This window comes from Canis lupus, chromosome 16, assembly GCF_011100685.1.
Source record: "Canis lupus familiaris isolate Mischka breed German Shepherd chromosome 16, alternate assembly UU_Cfam_GSD_1.0, whole genome shotgun sequence".
NCBI classification, from domain to species: domain Eukaryota; kingdom Metazoa; phylum Chordata; class Mammalia; order Carnivora; family Canidae; genus Canis; species Canis lupus.
In genome coordinates this window covers 8198681-8217650 of record NC_049237.1, presented here as the reverse complement: position 1 = coordinate 8217650, position 18970 = coordinate 8198681, and the positions used below count along the sequence as shown (strand labels likewise).

The following is an 18970-nucleotide window of genomic DNA, read 5'->3' as shown; positions in this document are numbered from 1 at the left end:
TATGAATGGTGCCAGAACAAGCAGAAGGGCAGTTAAGGGAGTGGCTAGGGAGGCCACACTTCGGGAGCCCCTGGAGCAGCTATCATGATGGCACAGGACAGTGACTCTGGAGGGCAGTGGGTGGGAGGCACCTGAGTGAATCTGTGCTGAAAGAGACTGGGATCCACATGTTAGTAGAGCTCATTCAGGAAGCATCAAATAATCAATATGCAACCTGCTCCAAGCCCTGGACCCTGGGCAGGACAAGGCCAAACCTAGAAGGCATAAAGGCCCGCCTGGGCCTTCTGCCTGCCTTCATGAGCAAAAAAAAAAGCAAGGTGCCTTTTCTTCTGTTCCACCTGCAACCCCCCTCCAACCAGGCTGCAGGTTATAGGTCTTTTTCTCAACCATCTGACCCTAGCTGCCCTTACTCTTCAGAAGTGACTCAACTTCACCTGAATGAGAAAGTTGAGGATAGGTGTGGTAGGAGTGAAATTACAATTAACCAAACTGCCGGGAGGAACCAGCTTGTAAATGTCCCATGACTTTCAGGTCAATGCACCACTTTGAGAAATCTGATGAAATCTACAGATAATCCTCTCCTCTCTATCCCTCCAAACTCCCCAAAGCCTTCTATAATTTCATGATCCCTAAGTCCCATCCATCCATCCATCCATCATCCATCCATCCATGTACTCAGAAATGAAGAATCTCTACTCTAAAAGTTCCCATAGGAAGTTGGTACCAAAGCAGCCAATGAAGAGGGACCAGCATGGAGGGCTGGAAGAGAGCAAAAGGGAATTGAATCAATAGCAGCCGCATTAGGGTGCATATGTGCCACTGGGTACATTTTACCTTTGGGGTTGAAAAGAGCAAGGAAAGATGTAGTTTTGACAAGTGCCGCCTCAGAGCACAGGCTCCACATGGTACTGCCTCTGCAGCTGGTGTTGACCAAAGTGTGACTCAGAGCATGATGAATACAGCTCTACTTTTTCAGGCTGTGAAGGAGGAGGAAGTGGCCTTTTGAGACCAGGCTTTGGAAACATGATCTGGGATCATGAGTATAGGCTCCTGAGAGTTTAGGCTGGGAGAGGAAATGGCTAAGGGGAAGGCTACAGGACCACAGTAATTATTATGACAAAAGCCCAGATAGCCCAGTCTGCTAGTTTCACGGCAGTGTCTACCTGGCCTGTGATGAAGCAGGTAGAAGAGAGTTGTTCTTTGCCCAGACTCCTCTGAAGCCTTTCTCAGTAGTGAAGGGCAAGTGTGTATCTGTACACAAAGCTTGTTGCAAGTCTTACCTTGGGTATCTTTTTCTTCTTCCTGCCATTCTGCGGGTCTCCAAGGTTAAAGAAAGTGTCATCAGGGCTGCTGGGGGTGGAGGGAGGGCTAATTTTGGAAGGCGACCCATATCCATCCCGACTCAGCTTCCTGGTGTCCAGCAGTTTGAAGTTCCTCCTCTCTGAATTTTGCCGGAAAATAGCAGGTTTGGCCAATGACTGCTGGGAAGGGAAAAGAGAAAAGAAGAGCAAATAAATACAACGGGCCTAACCGGGAGATAACTGGGGGTGCCAGTGATACAGACCACGAGATGGAGAGAAAGCTGGTCTCTCTTCCCAGGATATAATGAGTTTGTCTATGACAATGGATGCAAAGCCAATCCAGTCCCTCTTTTTAAATAAGTGAGAATTAGGGCAGCCCGGGTGGCTCAGTGGTTTAGCGCCGTCTTCAGCCCAGTGCCTGATCCTAGAGACCCAGGATCGAGTACCACGTCAGACTCCCTGCATGGAGCCTGCTTCTCCCTCTGCCTGCGTCTCTGCCTCTCTCTGTGTCTCTCATAAGTAAATACATAAAATTTAAAAATAAATAAATAAGTGACAATTCACTGGCTCAATCCCTTACCTGTACAAATTGGGTATTCTGAGAACAAGACTCACTGTACTTCGAGGGAGGAGACCTAAGCCCAGCTTTGACCCTGCCCTTGATAAGGTGAGTGCCTCCTATACAAGGAGTTTCACTCCCTAAGGCTCAGAGTCTTATTTCTAAAAACGAGCCACTTTAATGTCAAAGGCAAAAAAAAAAAAAAAAAAAAAAAAAAAAAAACCCTGGCAAAACACAAAAGAACAAAAAAAGCCACAGAAAATCCTGCAACTTGGAGAATTTATTTTTCTAAAAATACTACAAATTAATGAAAAGACAAACGGGTAAAAATAAGCCTGGAAAACATTTTTTTTTAAAGATTTTATTTATTGGGACGCCTGGATGGCTCAGCAGTTAAGCTCTGCTTTCATGATCAGGGTGTGATCCTGGAGTTCAGGGATCCAGTCCCACACTGGGCTCCCTGAGGGGAGCCTGCTTCTCCCTCTGCCTATGTCTCTGCCTCTTTCTCTCTCTCTGTGTCTCTCATGAATAAATAAATAAAATCTTTGAAAAAAAAAAAAAGAGGGACTCAATCGCAGGACCCTGGGATCACAACCTGAGCCAAAGGCAGACAGACACTCAGCCACTGAGCTACCCAGGCACCCCAGGATTGGAAAATTTATAGGAAAAGAAATACAATGATGCTTAGATATAGAAAAGATTCTTAGTTTCATTCATAAAATTAAAATTCATAGAGACATTTTTCACTAAAGATTAGCAAAGGTAAATCTGATAACTCACTGGATTGGTGAAAGTGAGGGAAATAGTCCCTTTCACACTTTCATAAAATTTTGGTGGGACTGGAAATTGGTACAGTTCTATGGAGGGCAATCAAGCAGTGTCAACAAAATTACAAATGCATATACCCTTTCACTCTGCAATTCTACCTGTGGGAATGGGACCTACTGATACATACTTGTGTAAAGTTACATTGTATGAGGCAAGCTACATTGTGTAAAGTAAACTGTACACTGTGAAAAAAAAATGGTTTGCAAACACAAAATACTGGAAACAATCTAGATGTCTATCAGCAGATGCTGGTCAAGTAAGTTATGGTCCTCCACATCGTGAAATACAAGGCAGGTGTAGGGATCCCTGGGTGGTGCAGAGGTTTGGCACCTGCCTTTGGCCCAGGGCGCCATCCTGGAGACCCGGGATTGAATGTCGGGCTCCCGGTGCATGGAGCCTGCTTCTCCCTCTGCCTGTGTCTCTGCCTCTCTCTCTTTCTCTCTCTATGACTATCATAAATAAATAAAAATTAAAAAAAAACAACAACAAGGCAGGTGTAAAAAATCTGAATGTACTGATACAGAAGGTTCTGACAGATGCATATCATTAGGCATAACAAGCAAGGTGTAGGAGAGCCAGCATACCATGCTGATATTTGTGTGTGTTTTCAGGAGCTATCCTACTGGTGTATGCATAGAATAGTTCTGAAGGATACATAAACTAACAGTGGTTGTTCTGCAGGACAGAAATGGAAGGTCAGGGGCGAGAGGAAGATTTTTCACTGTATATCTTTCATACTCCTTAAATTTTGAACCATATGAATATATTAACATGGAAATAAAAAATAGATAAAATTTTAAAATTTCTGGACTATCCATTTCCTTAAAGAACTTCCAGGATGCACACTGTATGATACTATAATTATAACTGCAAAGTCTCTTTTTAAAAATGAATTAATGAATTATATGGGGAAAAGGTATTTAAGCACCGGGCAAAATACCAGATACACAACAGCCATTCAATATATGTTTTTCTCTTATGACATGGACATTTTTTCATACTTTAATATGCTAACTGCTTTTTTATTATACTATTTATGTTCTTTGCCTTCTTTTGGGATCCCAGTGTTTTTCTTTTTAATGTGGATGAGCTTTAAGCTATGAACTATATGCCTTTCTGGTAGTGATGACCTTCCCACAAGAACATGCCCCTCGTGAAGGACCTCTTGTACCTGTCCCCAGAAGAGAAGAGGAGGAAATACAAGAAGAAGCACCTGGTGCAGAGCCCCAACTCCTACTTCATGGATGTGAATGAAGTGCCTGGATGCTACTAAATCACCACCACCTTCAGCCACGCACAGACCGTAGTTCTGTGTGTCGCCCACTCCACAGTCCTCTGCCAGCCCATGGGAGGAAAAGCAAGGCTTACAGAAGGATGCTCTTTCAGGCGGAAGCAGCACTAAAAGCTCCCTGAATCAAGAAGAGTGGGACGCTATCCCAATAAACAGATTTTGGATTAAAAAAAACAAAACAAAACTATGAACTATTTGTCAATTTTGCTGCAAGTGTTTTGGGTTTTTTGTGGGGGGTTATGTGAAATTTTTATATGTGAAATCTGTTCAACTTTTCCTTTGTGACTGATTTAATCTTGTCTCTCTTAGCCTAGAAAATCTGTATCTTAAAAAAAAAAAAAGAAAAAAAAAAGAAAATCTGTATCTTTTTAGACATTTAATATGTATTTAATTTCATTTTCTTTTGGATTTTCTTAGTTTATTTTAAACTTATTTTATTCATTAATCCATCAATAATTTATTTTATTGCTTGTAGTCTAAACTGATTTTTTTCTCCAAGCTAAGTTAACCCTATTCCATTTAATAAACAAGGCTTTCTTTTGTTATCATTTTTAAAAAAATATTATTTATTTGAGAGAGAAAGAAAGCACAAGCTGGGGTGGGGATGGGGAGGGGTAGAGGGAGAGGGAGAAAAGACTCCCTGCTAAGCAGGGAGACCTACATGGGGCTCCATCCCAGGACTCTGGGATCATGACCAGAGCCAAAGGCAGACACTTAATCAATAAAGCCTCCCAGGTGCCCCTTTTGCTATCAGTTTACAAGGCCACATTTACTATATCTTAAACTCTTATAGAACAGTCTTATTCTGTTCCATTGATTTCTCAATTCTTGTACAGTTCCAAATAGTATGTAACAATAATTCTAGAACCTTTTCTTTTTAAAGATTTCTGGGAATAAAGACTCCTAGCTTGGGCAGCCCTGGTGGTGCAGCGGTTTAGTGCCGCCTGAAGCCCGGGGTGTGATCCTGGAGACCCGGGATTGGGTCCCACGTCAGGCTCCCTACATGGAGCCCGCTTCTCCCTCTCCCTCTGCCTGTGTCTCTGCCTCTCTCTCTGTGTGTGTCTCTCATGAATAAATAAATAAAATTCTTAAAAATAAGTAAATAAATAAATAAATTAATTAATTAAATTAAAAAATAAAAGACTCCTAGCTTTCCTAAGTGGCCTGCTCTAATGTTTGTATCATGAGTCTATGGGGAGCAATCAATTGCTTGGCAACACAAGCCCTGAGTAGAAAAAGCCAGTATGGTTTGCTCACTGTGGGCATCTTAATAATTAAACTAGCACAAAGAAGAAGTATAATAACAAGCTTTCTTATAGACCAAGTTCCATCTGCAGTGAAATCCAAGGAAATGGCCCCAATTCTTTCACTGCATTAGAATCACGTATCAAATTGTTGGCAAAGGGCAACCCTGGTGGCTCAGCAGTTTAGCACTGGCTTCAGCCCAGAGTGTGATCCTGGGGACCCGGGATTGAGTCCCGTGTTGGGCTTCCTGCGTGGATCCTGCTTCTCCCTCTGCCTGTGCCTCTCTCTTTCTCTCTCTCTGTCTCTCGTGATTAAATAAATAAAATCTTAAAAAAACAAAACAAAACAAATTGTTGGCAAAAAGCAGGTATCTGTTTTCATTAGACTTTTAGGTTGTGATAGTATTTGTTCAAAGATTTGACCTCTGAAAAGGTCTGAGAAGAAAGACAACAGAAAGATATCAAAACATGGCATGTAGCTCTCTAAAGGGTATCAAGAGACCTGGTGGAGCCTATGTGGGCTGCATCCCCCAGTGGTGACACTGCCAGAAAAAGGGGCCCTGGTGTGCCCCCCTGAGCACCCAGAATCAGCCCCCAAATGTCCAAGGAGCTTTCATGAGGGGTAGGATTTCAGCTGCTACTTCATTGTTTACAGAGAACCTAGTGGGCTCTGGGGTATAGCATTCGTTCTCAGGTAGACAGCACACTCTCAGAAGAGGCACAGAAATGAGGAGGAGCAAATTCGACCAGAGAGTGCTCATGGCTCAGAATGAGTACAGCGGAACAGATGGAAGATATCATACACCAATGATGACATCAAAGTGTCTGTGGAAGGCCTCTGAAAGTGAGGGTGTGAATCTTGGACTTAGCAAGGGGCAGCAAGCTTTTTCTTAAAGGACAAACTAAATATATTAGGCTTTGTCACAACTACTCAACTCCACCATTGCAGTGCAAAAGCACCATATGCAATATGTGCATGAATGAGCATGGCCATTTTCCAGAAACACATTATTTACAAAACCAGTCAACCAGTGGTAGCTGCCAAATCTGAACTATAGTATAAAAGGAAAGATACTGTAGAACCCAAGGGATGACTGTCAGGTTGTGGCCCAGAGAAGATTGCAGGTTTTGATCAGAAAGCCTCACACCAACATGCCCTAATGATAATATGCCCATTCCCATTGTGTCTCTGTGGAGTAAACTTGGGGGAGGGGCCTAGCCCTGTTACAGAGGCACACAGACTCTCCAATCTTATAAATATTGGATTCACAGTGGATCCAGCAAAAGATCCGTGGTGTCCAAGAAAGAAAAGCAGACAAGAACTCTGTTGAAACTCCATGGGTTATTTTGGGGAATTGAGTGATGGGCCCTGGCCAGGGGGCTTCCTGGTGGGGAGGAGGGGGAAACTATGTACCTCCCTAGAGGGAGCTGACCTGGACTTAAGCCAGGGTTCACTCACCCTTCTGCCTGCAAATGGTGGCTGATGGCTTAACTCCTTCCTGCCCTCCATTGTCCCTGTCTTACTGCTTCAGGAAACAGTGGTGTAAGCAAACTATAAGGGTCCTTGGGGCAGCCCAGGTGGCTCAGCGGTTTAGCGCCACCTTCAGCCCAGGGCCTGATCCTGGAGATGGGGGATCAAGTCCCACATTGGGCTCCCTGCATGGAGCCTGCTTCTCCCTCTGCCTGTGTCTCTGCTTCTCTGTGTGTGTGTCTCTCATGAATAAATAAATAAAATCTTTAAAAAAATAAAAGGGTCCTTGATACAAAATATCCCAAAATATCTTTCTTACCTATCTCAACCTCATTCCTTCTCTCTTTAATAGAGACCTCCTCCAAGGACTCAGGTGTCAGTCTTACAAACACACACATTTGTTCATATACACCCTCAGGTACATGTATTTCCATGAATACATGGATACTTCCTTAAATATACACACACAGAAATACATAGGAAGGCATATATGCACATTTCAACAATTAGGACATTATACTAATGTAAAGACAGACATTACATTTAAACAATGGAATGCCAGGCAGGCAATAAAAATTGTTTTTAGAAAGAAATTAACGATGTGGGAAAATGCTCAGGATAAATATAAAAGACCAGCAAAAGTATATATACATCATCCCAATTCTTTTTTTTTTAATTTTATTTATTTATTCACAAAAGACACACAGAGAGAGAGGCAGACACACGGGCAGAAGGAGAAGCAGGCTCCATGCAGGGAGCCTGATGTGGGACTCGATCCTGACACTCCAGGATCACACCCTGACAGATGCTCAATCGTTGAGCCACCCAGGCATCCCCATCCCAAGTCTTCTTTATGTACACACACATACACACACACATATGCACACTAACAATTATAGAAAAAAAGATCCTTAACTATGGATGAGTTTTATATTCATTACACTTTTCAGTATTTAAACATTTTTTTGTGGGGTATCTGGGTGGCTTAGTCAGTTAAGCATTTGCCTTTGGCTCAGGTCATGATCCCAGGGTGCTGGGATCAAGTCCCACATCAGGCTCCCTTCTCTGCGAGGAGTCTGCTTCTCTCTCTCCCTCTACCCCTCCTCCCCACCCGTGTGCTCTCTAATAAATAAATAAAATCTTTAAAAATAATAATAAATTTTTGTGATGAGATGAAGTTATTTTTTTTAAGATTTTATTTATTTATTCATGAGAGACACGCAGAGAGAGAGAGAGGCAGAGACATAGGTAGAGGGAGAAGCAGGCTCCATGCAGGGAGCCCAATGTGGGACTTGATCCCGGTACTCCAGAATCACATCCTGGGCCGAAGGCAGATGCTCAATCACTGAGCCACCCAGGCGTCCCGAAATTAAGTTATTTTTAAAAATAACTTTATACTTATTAAAAAAATAATAACTTTAAAGGCATCCCGGTGGGTGGCCCAGGTGGCTCAGCGGTTTAGTGCCGCCTTCAGCCCAGGGCCTGATCCTGGAGACCTGGCATCGAGTCCCACGCCAGGCTCACTGCATGGAGCCTGCCTCTCCCTCTGCCTGTGTCTCTGCCTCTCTCTCTCTCTCTCTGTGTCTCTCATGAGTAAGTAAATAAAATCTTTATTTTTTTATTTTTTAAAAAATATTTTAAACATTTTTTTAAAATTTTTATTTATTTATGATAGTCAGAGAGAGAGAGAGAGGCAGAGACACAGGCAGAGGGAGAAGCAGGCTCCATGCACCGAGAGCCCAATGTGGGACTTGATCCCGGGTCTCCAGGATCGCGCCCTGGGCCAAAGGCAGGCGCCAAACCGCTGCGCCACCCAGGGATCCCTAAATAAAATCTTTAAAAATAATAATAATAATAAAAAAAACAGACTCTAAGCCCAGGTCTTGATCTCAGTGTCTTGAGTTCAAACCCCACATTGAGCTCCACACTAGGCACGGAGCCTACTTGAAAAAAAAAAATTGTCCTATTAGCTTAGATTTCCTTTATTATAAAAATTAGTTCCTAGCACATTTACTGTGCTACTCTAGGTGTGGGAATGGTGGGTAACACATAGCAAGAAAAGAAAATGGTCCCTTCTCAGGAGCTTGCGTTGTGTTGAAAAAGCATCAGCACCTGCCCCAACTACACAATTGCTTCTTTCTGTCTGTCCAGCTGACCCTGACCTCTGTACTGGGACTGGGCACAATCTTATTAAATGAAAATCCCAAAAGATTTCATAGTACCTTTCAGAGGTTGACAGAGGAGAGTGCCACAGAGAGGCTGCTTCTGTAAGTTCTAAGGTCCCAGATGCAGCCCAGATGCGGCAGATGCTCCATGAATATCTGATGAGCTAAACAGAGGAAGTGGTGAAGTCTGCAGCTGTCCCCCAGGAGGGGGGCACCAACCAGACACCCAGATGTGGGAGAGCAGAGGAATGAGTATGGACATGGAGTCCTGCTGATGATTTGCAAAGGGCTGAAAGCAGCCTGCAAGTATTGGTGGCAATCAGACACATACACTGGGCAACTGGATTATCCTTCTGCAGGACAGCTGCATCTGGACTTCAAACTCTTGTTGACGTGATTACCTACTGTGTTTGGCTGTTCTGGTGACAGAGGACCTGGGTTTTCTCCAGGCTGGCAAAAAGGAGAAGAAAAGGGCTGTTAAGTCCTTATTTTCTGACATTTGGGAGGAGCACCCGGCTCTGACTGCACAGAGGCTTTGGGCAGATGCTGTTCACTGTTCCTAAGAGGTGAGCAGCACATTCCTGGCATGAAGAGGAGAGTAGGGGAGAGCCAGGTGGAACACAAAAGGACAGACCAAGTCGTGATAGCTTTTCTTCTGTTAAGCCAGGTTTATCCACTGTGGGAAATGCAAGATTTCCTGAATGTTGAAGGCTTCTATATCCAATGGAAATACATGTTAGGTGGATGCCTGGGTGGCTCAGTGGTTTTGAGCCTGCCTTCAGTCCAGCGTATGATCCCGGAGTCCTGGGATGGAGTCCCACATTGGGCTCCCTGCATGGAGCCTGCTTCTCCCTCTGCTTGTGTCTTTGCCTCTCTCTCTCTCTGTCTCTCATGAATGAATGAATAAAATTTAAAAAATAAAATAAAATAAAATAAAATACATGTCAGAGGCAAGTAGGAGCTGTCTACTTATTATCTGTTGTGCTGGATTATTCACGAGAATGCTCTCCCATAGGAAGAACAAAATAGCAGTTAACTGGCTTCGGCAAGGACAGTAATCAGTTTGGTTAGGTGAGATCCACCCTTAAGGATGGATTCTGCCTTTAACTCTCCTCAGGAAGACTGGTGGCAGAAAGACTCCCTGTGTGAGCACTGGGCACAAAAGACATGCCTCATGTGTAGACCCCCCACCCGTCTGCAAATGCCGTCCTTGTACGGGACCCAGAGAGGAAGATGGCTTTTTTCCTTAGGCTGGAAGTAGATCCTTGCAATGGATTTGCAGTGACACTCGCAGCCTAGATTTGGCCTTCCTTTACCTAATTTCTTGAACAACTACACATTGTACAACTACTTACAGGGGACACAAAGAGAATACTGAGGAGCTTGAGGAATTCATAATGCAGCCGGGAAGATGTTTTTAAGATACATTACACCACTTAAATCAGATTTCAAATCATCAAAATAAGGGATCTCATAATGCGATATACACAGTTTGGTATAAAATGAATACTTTAGCCCACTGAGTAAGAGGGGAAGAAGTTCCAGGGGTTGGAATGGCCTAGAAGCTTCCTGAAGCAGGAATGATTGATCTGGGCCTTAGAGGATGGGGAGAGAAAGGCAAGAACCAAGGGCAGATGTAGAAATGACCTAGCACAGGGCTGGGCAAAATACAACTTGGTCCACCATCTGTTTCTATATAGGGCATGACCTAAGAATAGTTCTTACATTTTTTATTTTTTTAAAGATTTTATTTATTTATTCATGAGAGACAGAGAGAGAGAGAGAGAGAGAGGCAGAGACAAAGGCAGAGGGAGAAGCAGGCTCCATGCAGGGAGCCCGATGTGGGACTTGATCCCAGGACCCTGGGATCATGCCCTGGGCCGAAGGCAGACGCTCAAACACTGAGCCACCCAGGCATCCCAGTTCTTATTTATTTTTTTTAAAAGATTTTATTTATTTATTCATCAGAGAAGAGAGAGACAGAGACAGAGACAGAGACACAGGCAGAGGGAGAAGCCAGCTCCACACAGGGAGCCCGACGCGGGACTTGATCCAGGACTCCAGGATCATGCCCTGGGCCAAAGGCAGGCACTAAACCACTGAGCCACCCAGGGATCACCCCAGTTCTTACATTTTTAAATGGTCGGAAAATAAGTAGTATTTCATGCCATTTGAAAATTATTTAAAATTCAAATTTTGATGTTCATAATTAAAATTTTATTGATACAGTGCATATTCATTTGTTTGCATATTGTCTGTGGCTGCTCTACACTACAATGGCAGCACTGGGTAATTACAACAGAGATTCTGTATTTACTTTCTGGTCCTTTAGAGGAAACATTTGCCAATCCTGAGCCTTTAATATCAGAGGAGCAATTAATAGGCTTTTGCTGGAGGGAAGCTTTTGTATGTAGGAAATTAGGTAAGAATTGGTGCCCAGGGATCAATTATGAAGGATTATTTTAACGCCAAGCTAAGGAATAGGAATTCAGTCCTGTAGGCAATGTGTTGAAATGATCATGTACGTGAGTATGTTATATTATCTGTATGTACATAGTACAGAATTCCACAGTGTTGAAAGGAATATTCTGTAGAAAATGTCAAGTTTTCTACCTTGACCTCTCAAGACAACTCCACAGATGTATCCATTTTCTGATGCTCATATGATCTTGCATATATGTATATTTATCTATTTAAAACCCCACAAATGGTAGCACGCTATAAAAGTACTGTTTCTGCACCAGAACATTCAGTCTCGTATTTCAGAGTTTGCTTTACGGCAGGACATTCTTCTTTACAGTTGTATAATATGGGCATACTATCTTATTTACCCAATTTGGGGAGAATTTTGACCCAGAAGCTAAAATAGTATTTTAGAATGTTTGGTCGAGCAGAGGGGTTCCAGGAAAACTAGAAACAGGAGAGCAGGCAGGCAGCTAATATGCACATCCAGGAGCCCAGCAGCAAGGTGACCTGGCATCCCTGGATAACTCAGAACTCCAGGCTGCTCAGGGCCATAGCATTGGGTACTCCTTGCCCCACACTGCTCTCCTGGGGACTCATACCTTGGAGGGTGTGTCAGGAATGGAAGAAGTAGGAGAAGCAGGAAAGTTCAAAACACATTTCTTCCCCAGGCAGCGACCATGTAACTCAACATCCTCATAAGGGTTTTCCTTCATTGGCGGATCTGTGATCAAAAGCAACAAATCAGGAACAGAACATTAAGGAGTTTTCCTCCTCAGATATCTACCCAATATCTTAAGTCTCTCCTTGTGGGGACGTCTGATGTCTTGGTATCCATTCACTCCCTTCCTCTTGGACCCTGATTGTCACAGGGGAAACTTGCCATGTCCTCATTCTTAGGTGCAGACTCATTCTTAGGTGTAGATTCCATTCTGAGTCACCAAGGTTTAGCTCCATTTTAGAATTTAAAAGAATTAAGGCCAAAGGTTTTTTTTTTTTTTCATAGTGGACATTCGTTTTCATCTGAATTTTGATGCCCTGTTACTGCTCACTTCCACAGATGGAGGAAGAGGGTAGTGGCCTGAGTTTTCTTTCATTTGGTAATCCTACAGTTTACTGGGCAAAATACATTACATTTCATTTTCTCTGATCCTCTACCCTACCAGGTAGTTGTCATCTTTATCATATGGATGAGAGAACTGAAGTTCAGAGAAGTTGAGTCCCCAGCTCACTGTCATACAGCTAATCTAGCAGAGCCGAGGTTCAATCATGGCTACTGAGACTCCAGTCTCCGATGTGTCCCACCATCATGCTGCCTCTGTGGCCTTTCATCACCAGCCTTTCCACTCCCCTTCCAGCTCCAGGCTCTCATACATCCCTCCATGGGTCACTCTCCCACACGCCTACCGGCTCCCACATTCATCTGAGTACACATATTTCTTCGAGACTGTGTGTGCATGTATGTGTGCGTTTCAAGCCCTCAGCCCCATCTCTCTCTCCCCTTTCACACAAAGTCATCCCCATTCACAGGCATGTGGGCCTCTTACCTACAATGTCTTCATAGACATTCTCCTCTGATAAAGTGCGTGTGAGCCCCAACTTAGTCTGTGCATACCAGTCCACCCTGCTGTTCTCAGAGGAAGACTGCAACAAGTCTTCAAACTCATAGGACTTTCTGGTTTGTACAAGATGGGAGAAAAACAAACAAGAACTTGAATCAAATTAGGCTGGTCCAGAGATTATACACCAATTTTATTCCTACAAAAATTCCTATTACTGAAATCAACTCTGTTTCTTTTAAGAAGGTATGAAAAACCCTAAATAAGAGGTACAGCTTCTATGTGAGAGAATGTTTACGCTGCTACGCTGAGTAAAGTACAATCCCAACTTTGAAAGCAAATATATACATAGAAAAGAAAAAGAAGGAAAGCAAATGAAATATACTATCTCAGGACTGACGAATGGCTTGTGACTTCTCTTCACTTTTACTTTTCTGGACTTTTTAAATATTCTGCCATGTTTATAGAGCACAAACTCATGATCAGAAAGGAGTGGCAATGTCCAGTTCAGAGCAGACCAGAGAGGCCTGGGCACCTCCCCACTTCTCTCATTTGAGTGGTTATTATCAGAATGAAACCCAGAGGCCAGCTGAGACATCCTATCCCACCCTGCCCCTCAGAGATCTGTGCAAATGTGGCTGGGTCTCTGTCTGTGGCCCAGCTCACTCTGTGTTATTGCCCCACCTACATTCACAGGGGCAGTCCCTGGCCTGCTGGTGCTGACCTAAATGCAAAGTTCAGCCCCTGCTCTTGCTCTCTCTCTCTCTCTCTCTCTCTCACACACACACACACACACACACACACACACACACACACAGCTGCTCACCTTGAGTTTCTATGACTTCTGTAGCTTTACTGAACATTTGGGAGGTCCTGAAGGAGGTAGACCATATTGTGAAATATACAAAACCTCAGCCATGTTACCGGTTCAGTCTACCTCCTCTTTTTTCTCTTCTCTCCCTATCCTTCTCCAAAGTAACCCACAACTTCCCCGAGTTGGAGCAGAACAGCACTGCCCACTCAGGCTCTGGAGGCTCATCTTCTACTTCCAGCAGACTCGTCATTAATTTGTGTTGAACACACTCGGGCCTTCCTTGAATGGAATTTAGGTGAACATGTAGTCTCATCACTCATCAGGGCACATCCCCCAGCTGGCCATGACTGGGTCCTAGACCTTCACTTCTCCTGGTATAGGACAGTCACAACCCTCCCACGGCTCAGGAGTCATGGCTCTTCTCTCTTACTCTGGGCACACATGTCTAGCCCAGTGTCCTACACATGCTTAATGGTAAACTTCAGCTGACTACTTAGAAATGTATCATGTCTTCACTTCTTTACCCACAATTCCAATCTCTCTGGCCCCTGGGGATTATTATTTTTTTTTTATTTTTAAAAGATTTTATTTATTTATTCATGAGACACAGAGAGAGTGAGGCAGAGACACAGGAAGAGGGAGAAGCAGGCTCCAAGCAGGGAGCCCAATGTGGGACTCAATCCCTGGGTCTCTAGGATCACACCCTGGCTGAAGGCTGCACTAAACCGCTGAGCCACCTGGGCTGCCCTGGCCCCTGGGGATTAAACAAACTTGCATACAGATCCCAGATCCTTCATTCACAAGCCTTTTAATCTCAGACAAACCACTTAACTGGGCTGAAACTCACTGTCTTGATTTGAAAAACAGTAATTATCTCTTAAGATTGTCCAAAGAATAGAAAAGAGAACGTTTGTAAAGTCCTTAGCACCTAACCAACACGCAACAAATGTTAGCTATTACTATTACCACTGTAGTGCTAGTGATTATTTATGTAGCAAATGTTTTATGTTGAACATTTACTGGGAAGAAGCACTGTACCCAGGGTTCAATAAATAAGGAGTGACTAAAACAGTGCCCTCCAAGAGCTTATGTTCCAGGGAGGAAGAGAGATGTTCAACCAGCGCATACACAAATAAACAGAATAATAAACTGTGTTAAGAAGCTCAATGATGGGGCAGCCCGGGTGGCTCAGGCTCAGCGGTTTAGTGCTGCCTTCAGCCCAGGGCGTGATCCTGGAATCCCGGGATGGAGTCCCACATCGGGCTCCCTGCATGGAGCCTGCTTCTTCCTCTGCCTGTGTCTCTGCCTCTCTCTCTCTCTCTCTCTCTCTCTCTCTCTCTCTGATCTCTCATGAATAAAACCTTTAAAAAATAAAAAGAAAAGAAACTCAATGATGGAAAAGAATGGGGCTACAAGTAAGACTATCAAGGAGGTTGGGGATGCATCAGGGAAGACCACGCTGACAAAGCCACTCATTAAAGCTGAGACCTGGAGGATAGAAAAAAACGTCAGCCTGGGAAACAGTGTTCCAAGAAGAGGAAAGGGCACCTGTGAAGGTCCTGTGTCCACAGGGAACTTGGTGCATTTGTAGAGAGAACATACAGACATTCAACAAGGCTGTGCTGCAGGGATAAGGTAGTGAGTGCTGTATGAGGAGACGGCAGAGCCAGGCAGGGGCCATTTGCCGCTTTCTAAGCTTTGGGAATTTCTTGCATTTTATTTATTCATTTATTTTGAAAGATTTTTTATTTGTTTATTAGACACACACACACACACACACACACACACACACACAGAGAGAGAGAGAGAGAGAGAGAGAGAAACAGGCAGAGGGAGAAGCAGGCTCCATGCAGGGAGCCCGACGTGGGACTCGATCCCAGGTCTCCAGGATCACGCCCTGGGTGGAAGGCAGCGCTAAACCGCTAAGCCACCAGGGCTGCCCACATTTTATTTATTTAAAAAAAATTTTTTTAAGTGGGCTCCATGCCCAGGGTGGAGCCCAATGCAGGCCTCAAACTCATAATCTAAAGACCAAGACCTGAGCTGAGACCAAGAGTCAGAAGCTCAACTGATCAATGACTGAGCTACCCAGGAGCCCCTGGGGATTTCTTGCATTTTAAATCTTTCCCTCTAGTCAAGCCTCTTTCCCCCTTTAAACATGCATGGGTTTCCTCTAGAAATTTTCATTGAAAGAAAAGACCGCTGTGGTTCTGTGATTTGTCACCTTCTTTGCCAACAATTTTAAACTGGCATGGGTTGGTGGGCTGGGCAGAGGAGGGAACAGCTGGCGCAGTCTGACTACTCCTTTACTAGAGCTCACTGGTTTTATTTCCCTTTATCTTCCCACCCTGGCACCTGCTTACATCCCTTTTCTGAAACTGCTCCCTGAAGGTCACCAGTTAGTTTCCTGTAAACCCTAACTACTTCCTGGGGCCTTTCTTTACACGAGGCCACTTGGTTTCCACAGCATCACGGAGCAGTGCTCAAGGTGCAATCTGTGGGCCAGGGCTGGTGTGCCAGTGAGATAGGTATAGAAATTGAGAATAACTGTGTGGAGGTTCCTCAAAGAGTTAAAAATAGATCTGCCCTACGACCCAGCAATTGCACTGTTGGGGATTTACCCCAAAGATTCAGATGCAATGAAACGCCGGGACACCTGCACCCCGATGTTTCTAGCAGCAATGTCCACAATAGCCAAACTGTGGAAGGAGCCTCGGTGTCCATCGAAAGATGAATGGATAAAGAAGATGTGGTTTATGTGTACAATGGAATATTCCTCAGCCATTAGAAATGACAAATACCCACCATTTGCTTCAACGTGGATGGAACTGGAGGGTATTATGCTGAGTGAAGTAAGTCAATCGGAGAAGGACAAACAGTGTATGTTCTCATTCATTTGGGGAATATAAATAATAGTGAAAGGGAATACAAGGGAAGGGAGAAGAAATGTGTGGGAAATATCAGAAAGGGAGACAGAACATAAAGACTCCTAACTCTGGGAAACGAACTAGGGATGGTGGAAGGGGAGGAGGGCGGGGGGTGGGGGTGAGTGGGTGACGGGCACTGAGGGAGACACTTGACGGGATGAGCACTGGGTGTTATTCTGTATGTTGGTAAATTGAACACCAATAAAAAATTAATTTATTAAAATAAAAAAAAGAAAAAAAGAAATTGAGAATACGTGTTTAGAAACTTTCTAAAAATTTCTTTTTTTAAAAAATATTTTATTTATTTATTCATGAGAGACACAGAGAGATACAGAGAGAGAGACAGAGACACAGGCAGAGGGAGAAGCAGGCTCCATGCAGGGAGCCCGACGTGGGACTCGATCCTGGGTCTCCAGGATCACGCCCTGGGCTGAAGGCGGCGCTAAACCGCTGAGTCACTCGGGCTGTGCTCTCTCTCTCTCTTTTTTTTTTTTTTAAAGCAATCTCTATACTCAACATGGGGCTTGAACTCACCACCCCAAGATCAAGAGTCGCATGCTCTACAGACTGAATCAGCCAGCTGTCCCTGTGTAGGGAAACTTTTAAAGCAATTTGGCAGAATAATTTTTTTTTTTTTCCGAATAAATTTTTAAAAGACAACCGAAGCTTGTAGAATGCTGTCTTTTTCATGTCATTTCTCTAGCCATTCTTTTCTATTGTATTTTACGGAAGTATTAGTTCAGCAAAGGATTGCAAACACAGGCACGCAGGTCCCCACCAGGGTTTGAGGAACTGAGTGCAAGGCTGCCTGCCTGCTACTTCCCCTCTCAGACAACTTCCTGTGCCTTCACTGGTAGCCTTCTTCCTGGTCTTCTCCCTCTAGCTGGGCTGTAGGCGTTTCCCAAGGTTTTTATTTTTATTTTATTTTATTTTATTTTATTTTATTTTATTTTTTTGGTTTTTCTTTTTTAGATTCTAAACTTCCTATTTCTGGGGGATCCCTGGGACCTAGCTACCACTTAAAACACCACTCAGATAGGCTAGAAACTGTAAAAACCATCCTCTAATTTCCTCATCCACCTTGAGCTGCCACAGACTCTCTTCTTACCTCCATCCCCAGTGACCACACGCAGCTCTTTCCCATGTCCCACCACACCCTCAGGAAGGGCATTCATGCCACCAGGTGATCAGAGTAGGGGGCCAAGAGGGAGAATGCTTATGTTAGCTCAGCTCACACTCTTATTGGTGACCCCCCTCCTTTGATTGCTACTCCTACTCAGGGGTTTCTGCTTATCTCTATCCTGAATCACAAACAGAAATGCCAGAAGAAAAACTATCTCTATCCACAATTATGTCTAACATCTAACCATTTCCACTTCCAATGGGAAAGAAGACATGATAGTCACTGCTCTATTGTAGAATAACAACTGTCCTCTATTCTCAGCTCTTTGTTTTCTAATGCAACCACCATTAAAATAAATGAACTTACAAAATTAAAATTTTCTAATGCTTTCAGGTATCTTTTGCTCTAAGTCTCTAAGGCATTCCTGCCTGATGTGGGACTCGATCCCAGGAGTCTGGGATCACATCCTGAGCCAAAGGCAGATGCTCAACCACTGAGTTACCCAGTAGTCCCTGGACACAAAAATCTTAAATTAATCTAACAATTTTCCCCTTTGAAGATTTTAAGCACTCGAGTTTTTTTTTTTTTTTTTAATATTTATTTATCTGAGAGAGAGAGAGGAAGGGAGGGGCAGAAGGAGAGAGAGAGAGAGGAAGAGAATCTCAAGCAACTTCCTGCTGAGCATAGAGCCCCACACAGGGCTCAATCCCATGACCCTGAGATCATGACCTGAGCTGAAACCAAGATTAGGACATTTAACTGACTGAGTCACCCAGGCGCCCCCTAAACACTCTGTTTTTAGACATGGCAGTTAGAGTCGCCTCACATCACGTTGACTGGGACAGACTCATAATGACAGGGACAGACTGCAGCGTGGCTGGTAAGTTAACCTAGCCACTAAGTGGGTAATAGCGGAGGGTTGCTGTCTGGCCAGATGACTCTGGGGATCCCTGTCAGTCCTACAGAAGATAGAAATTATTGAATCAATAATAGCAGGCATGTGATTTGGCAGCTATATAATGACCAAGATTTCACATTCTCCAAAAGTTGCAAGTTGTACGCTAAAGCTCCAAGAAAAGGCTGAATCCATACAATGCCAAAATAATCAGTTGAAAAGCTGAAATTCTGGTCAACATTGTTATTTGGTTTCATAAAGATATAAAAACTGTCATAGGATCAACTTAAACTAAAATTAAAAATCTGCATTCCAGTTCAAACATTTGGG

General features: G+C 43.7%; 1 protein-coding gene and 1 pseudogene across 5 annotated transcripts in view; one reads left to right on the top strand and one right to left on the bottom strand.

The window, feature by feature from the left end:
* Nucleotides 1-18970, bottom strand: part of DENND2A (DENN domain containing 2A) — a 104002-nt gene that overhangs the window by 47034 nt on the left and 37998 nt on the right. For 4 of the 5 annotated variants that reach the window (XM_038559399.1, XM_038559398.1, XM_038559395.1 and 1 more), the window contains exons 4-6: nucleotides 12870-12997; nucleotides 11925-12046; nucleotides 1281-1481 (exon numbers count right to left, since the gene is read on the bottom strand). In XM_038559399.1, the coding sequence (XP_038415327.1) occupies nucleotides 1281-1481; nucleotides 11925-12046; nucleotides 12870-12997 (451 nt within the window). The remainder of the gene's footprint in view (nucleotides 1-1280; nucleotides 1482-11924; nucleotides 12047-12869; nucleotides 12998-18970) is intronic. The other variant, XM_038559396.1, reaches the window with a different exon arrangement.
* Nucleotides 3827-4204, top strand: LOC106559830 (annotated as a pseudogene).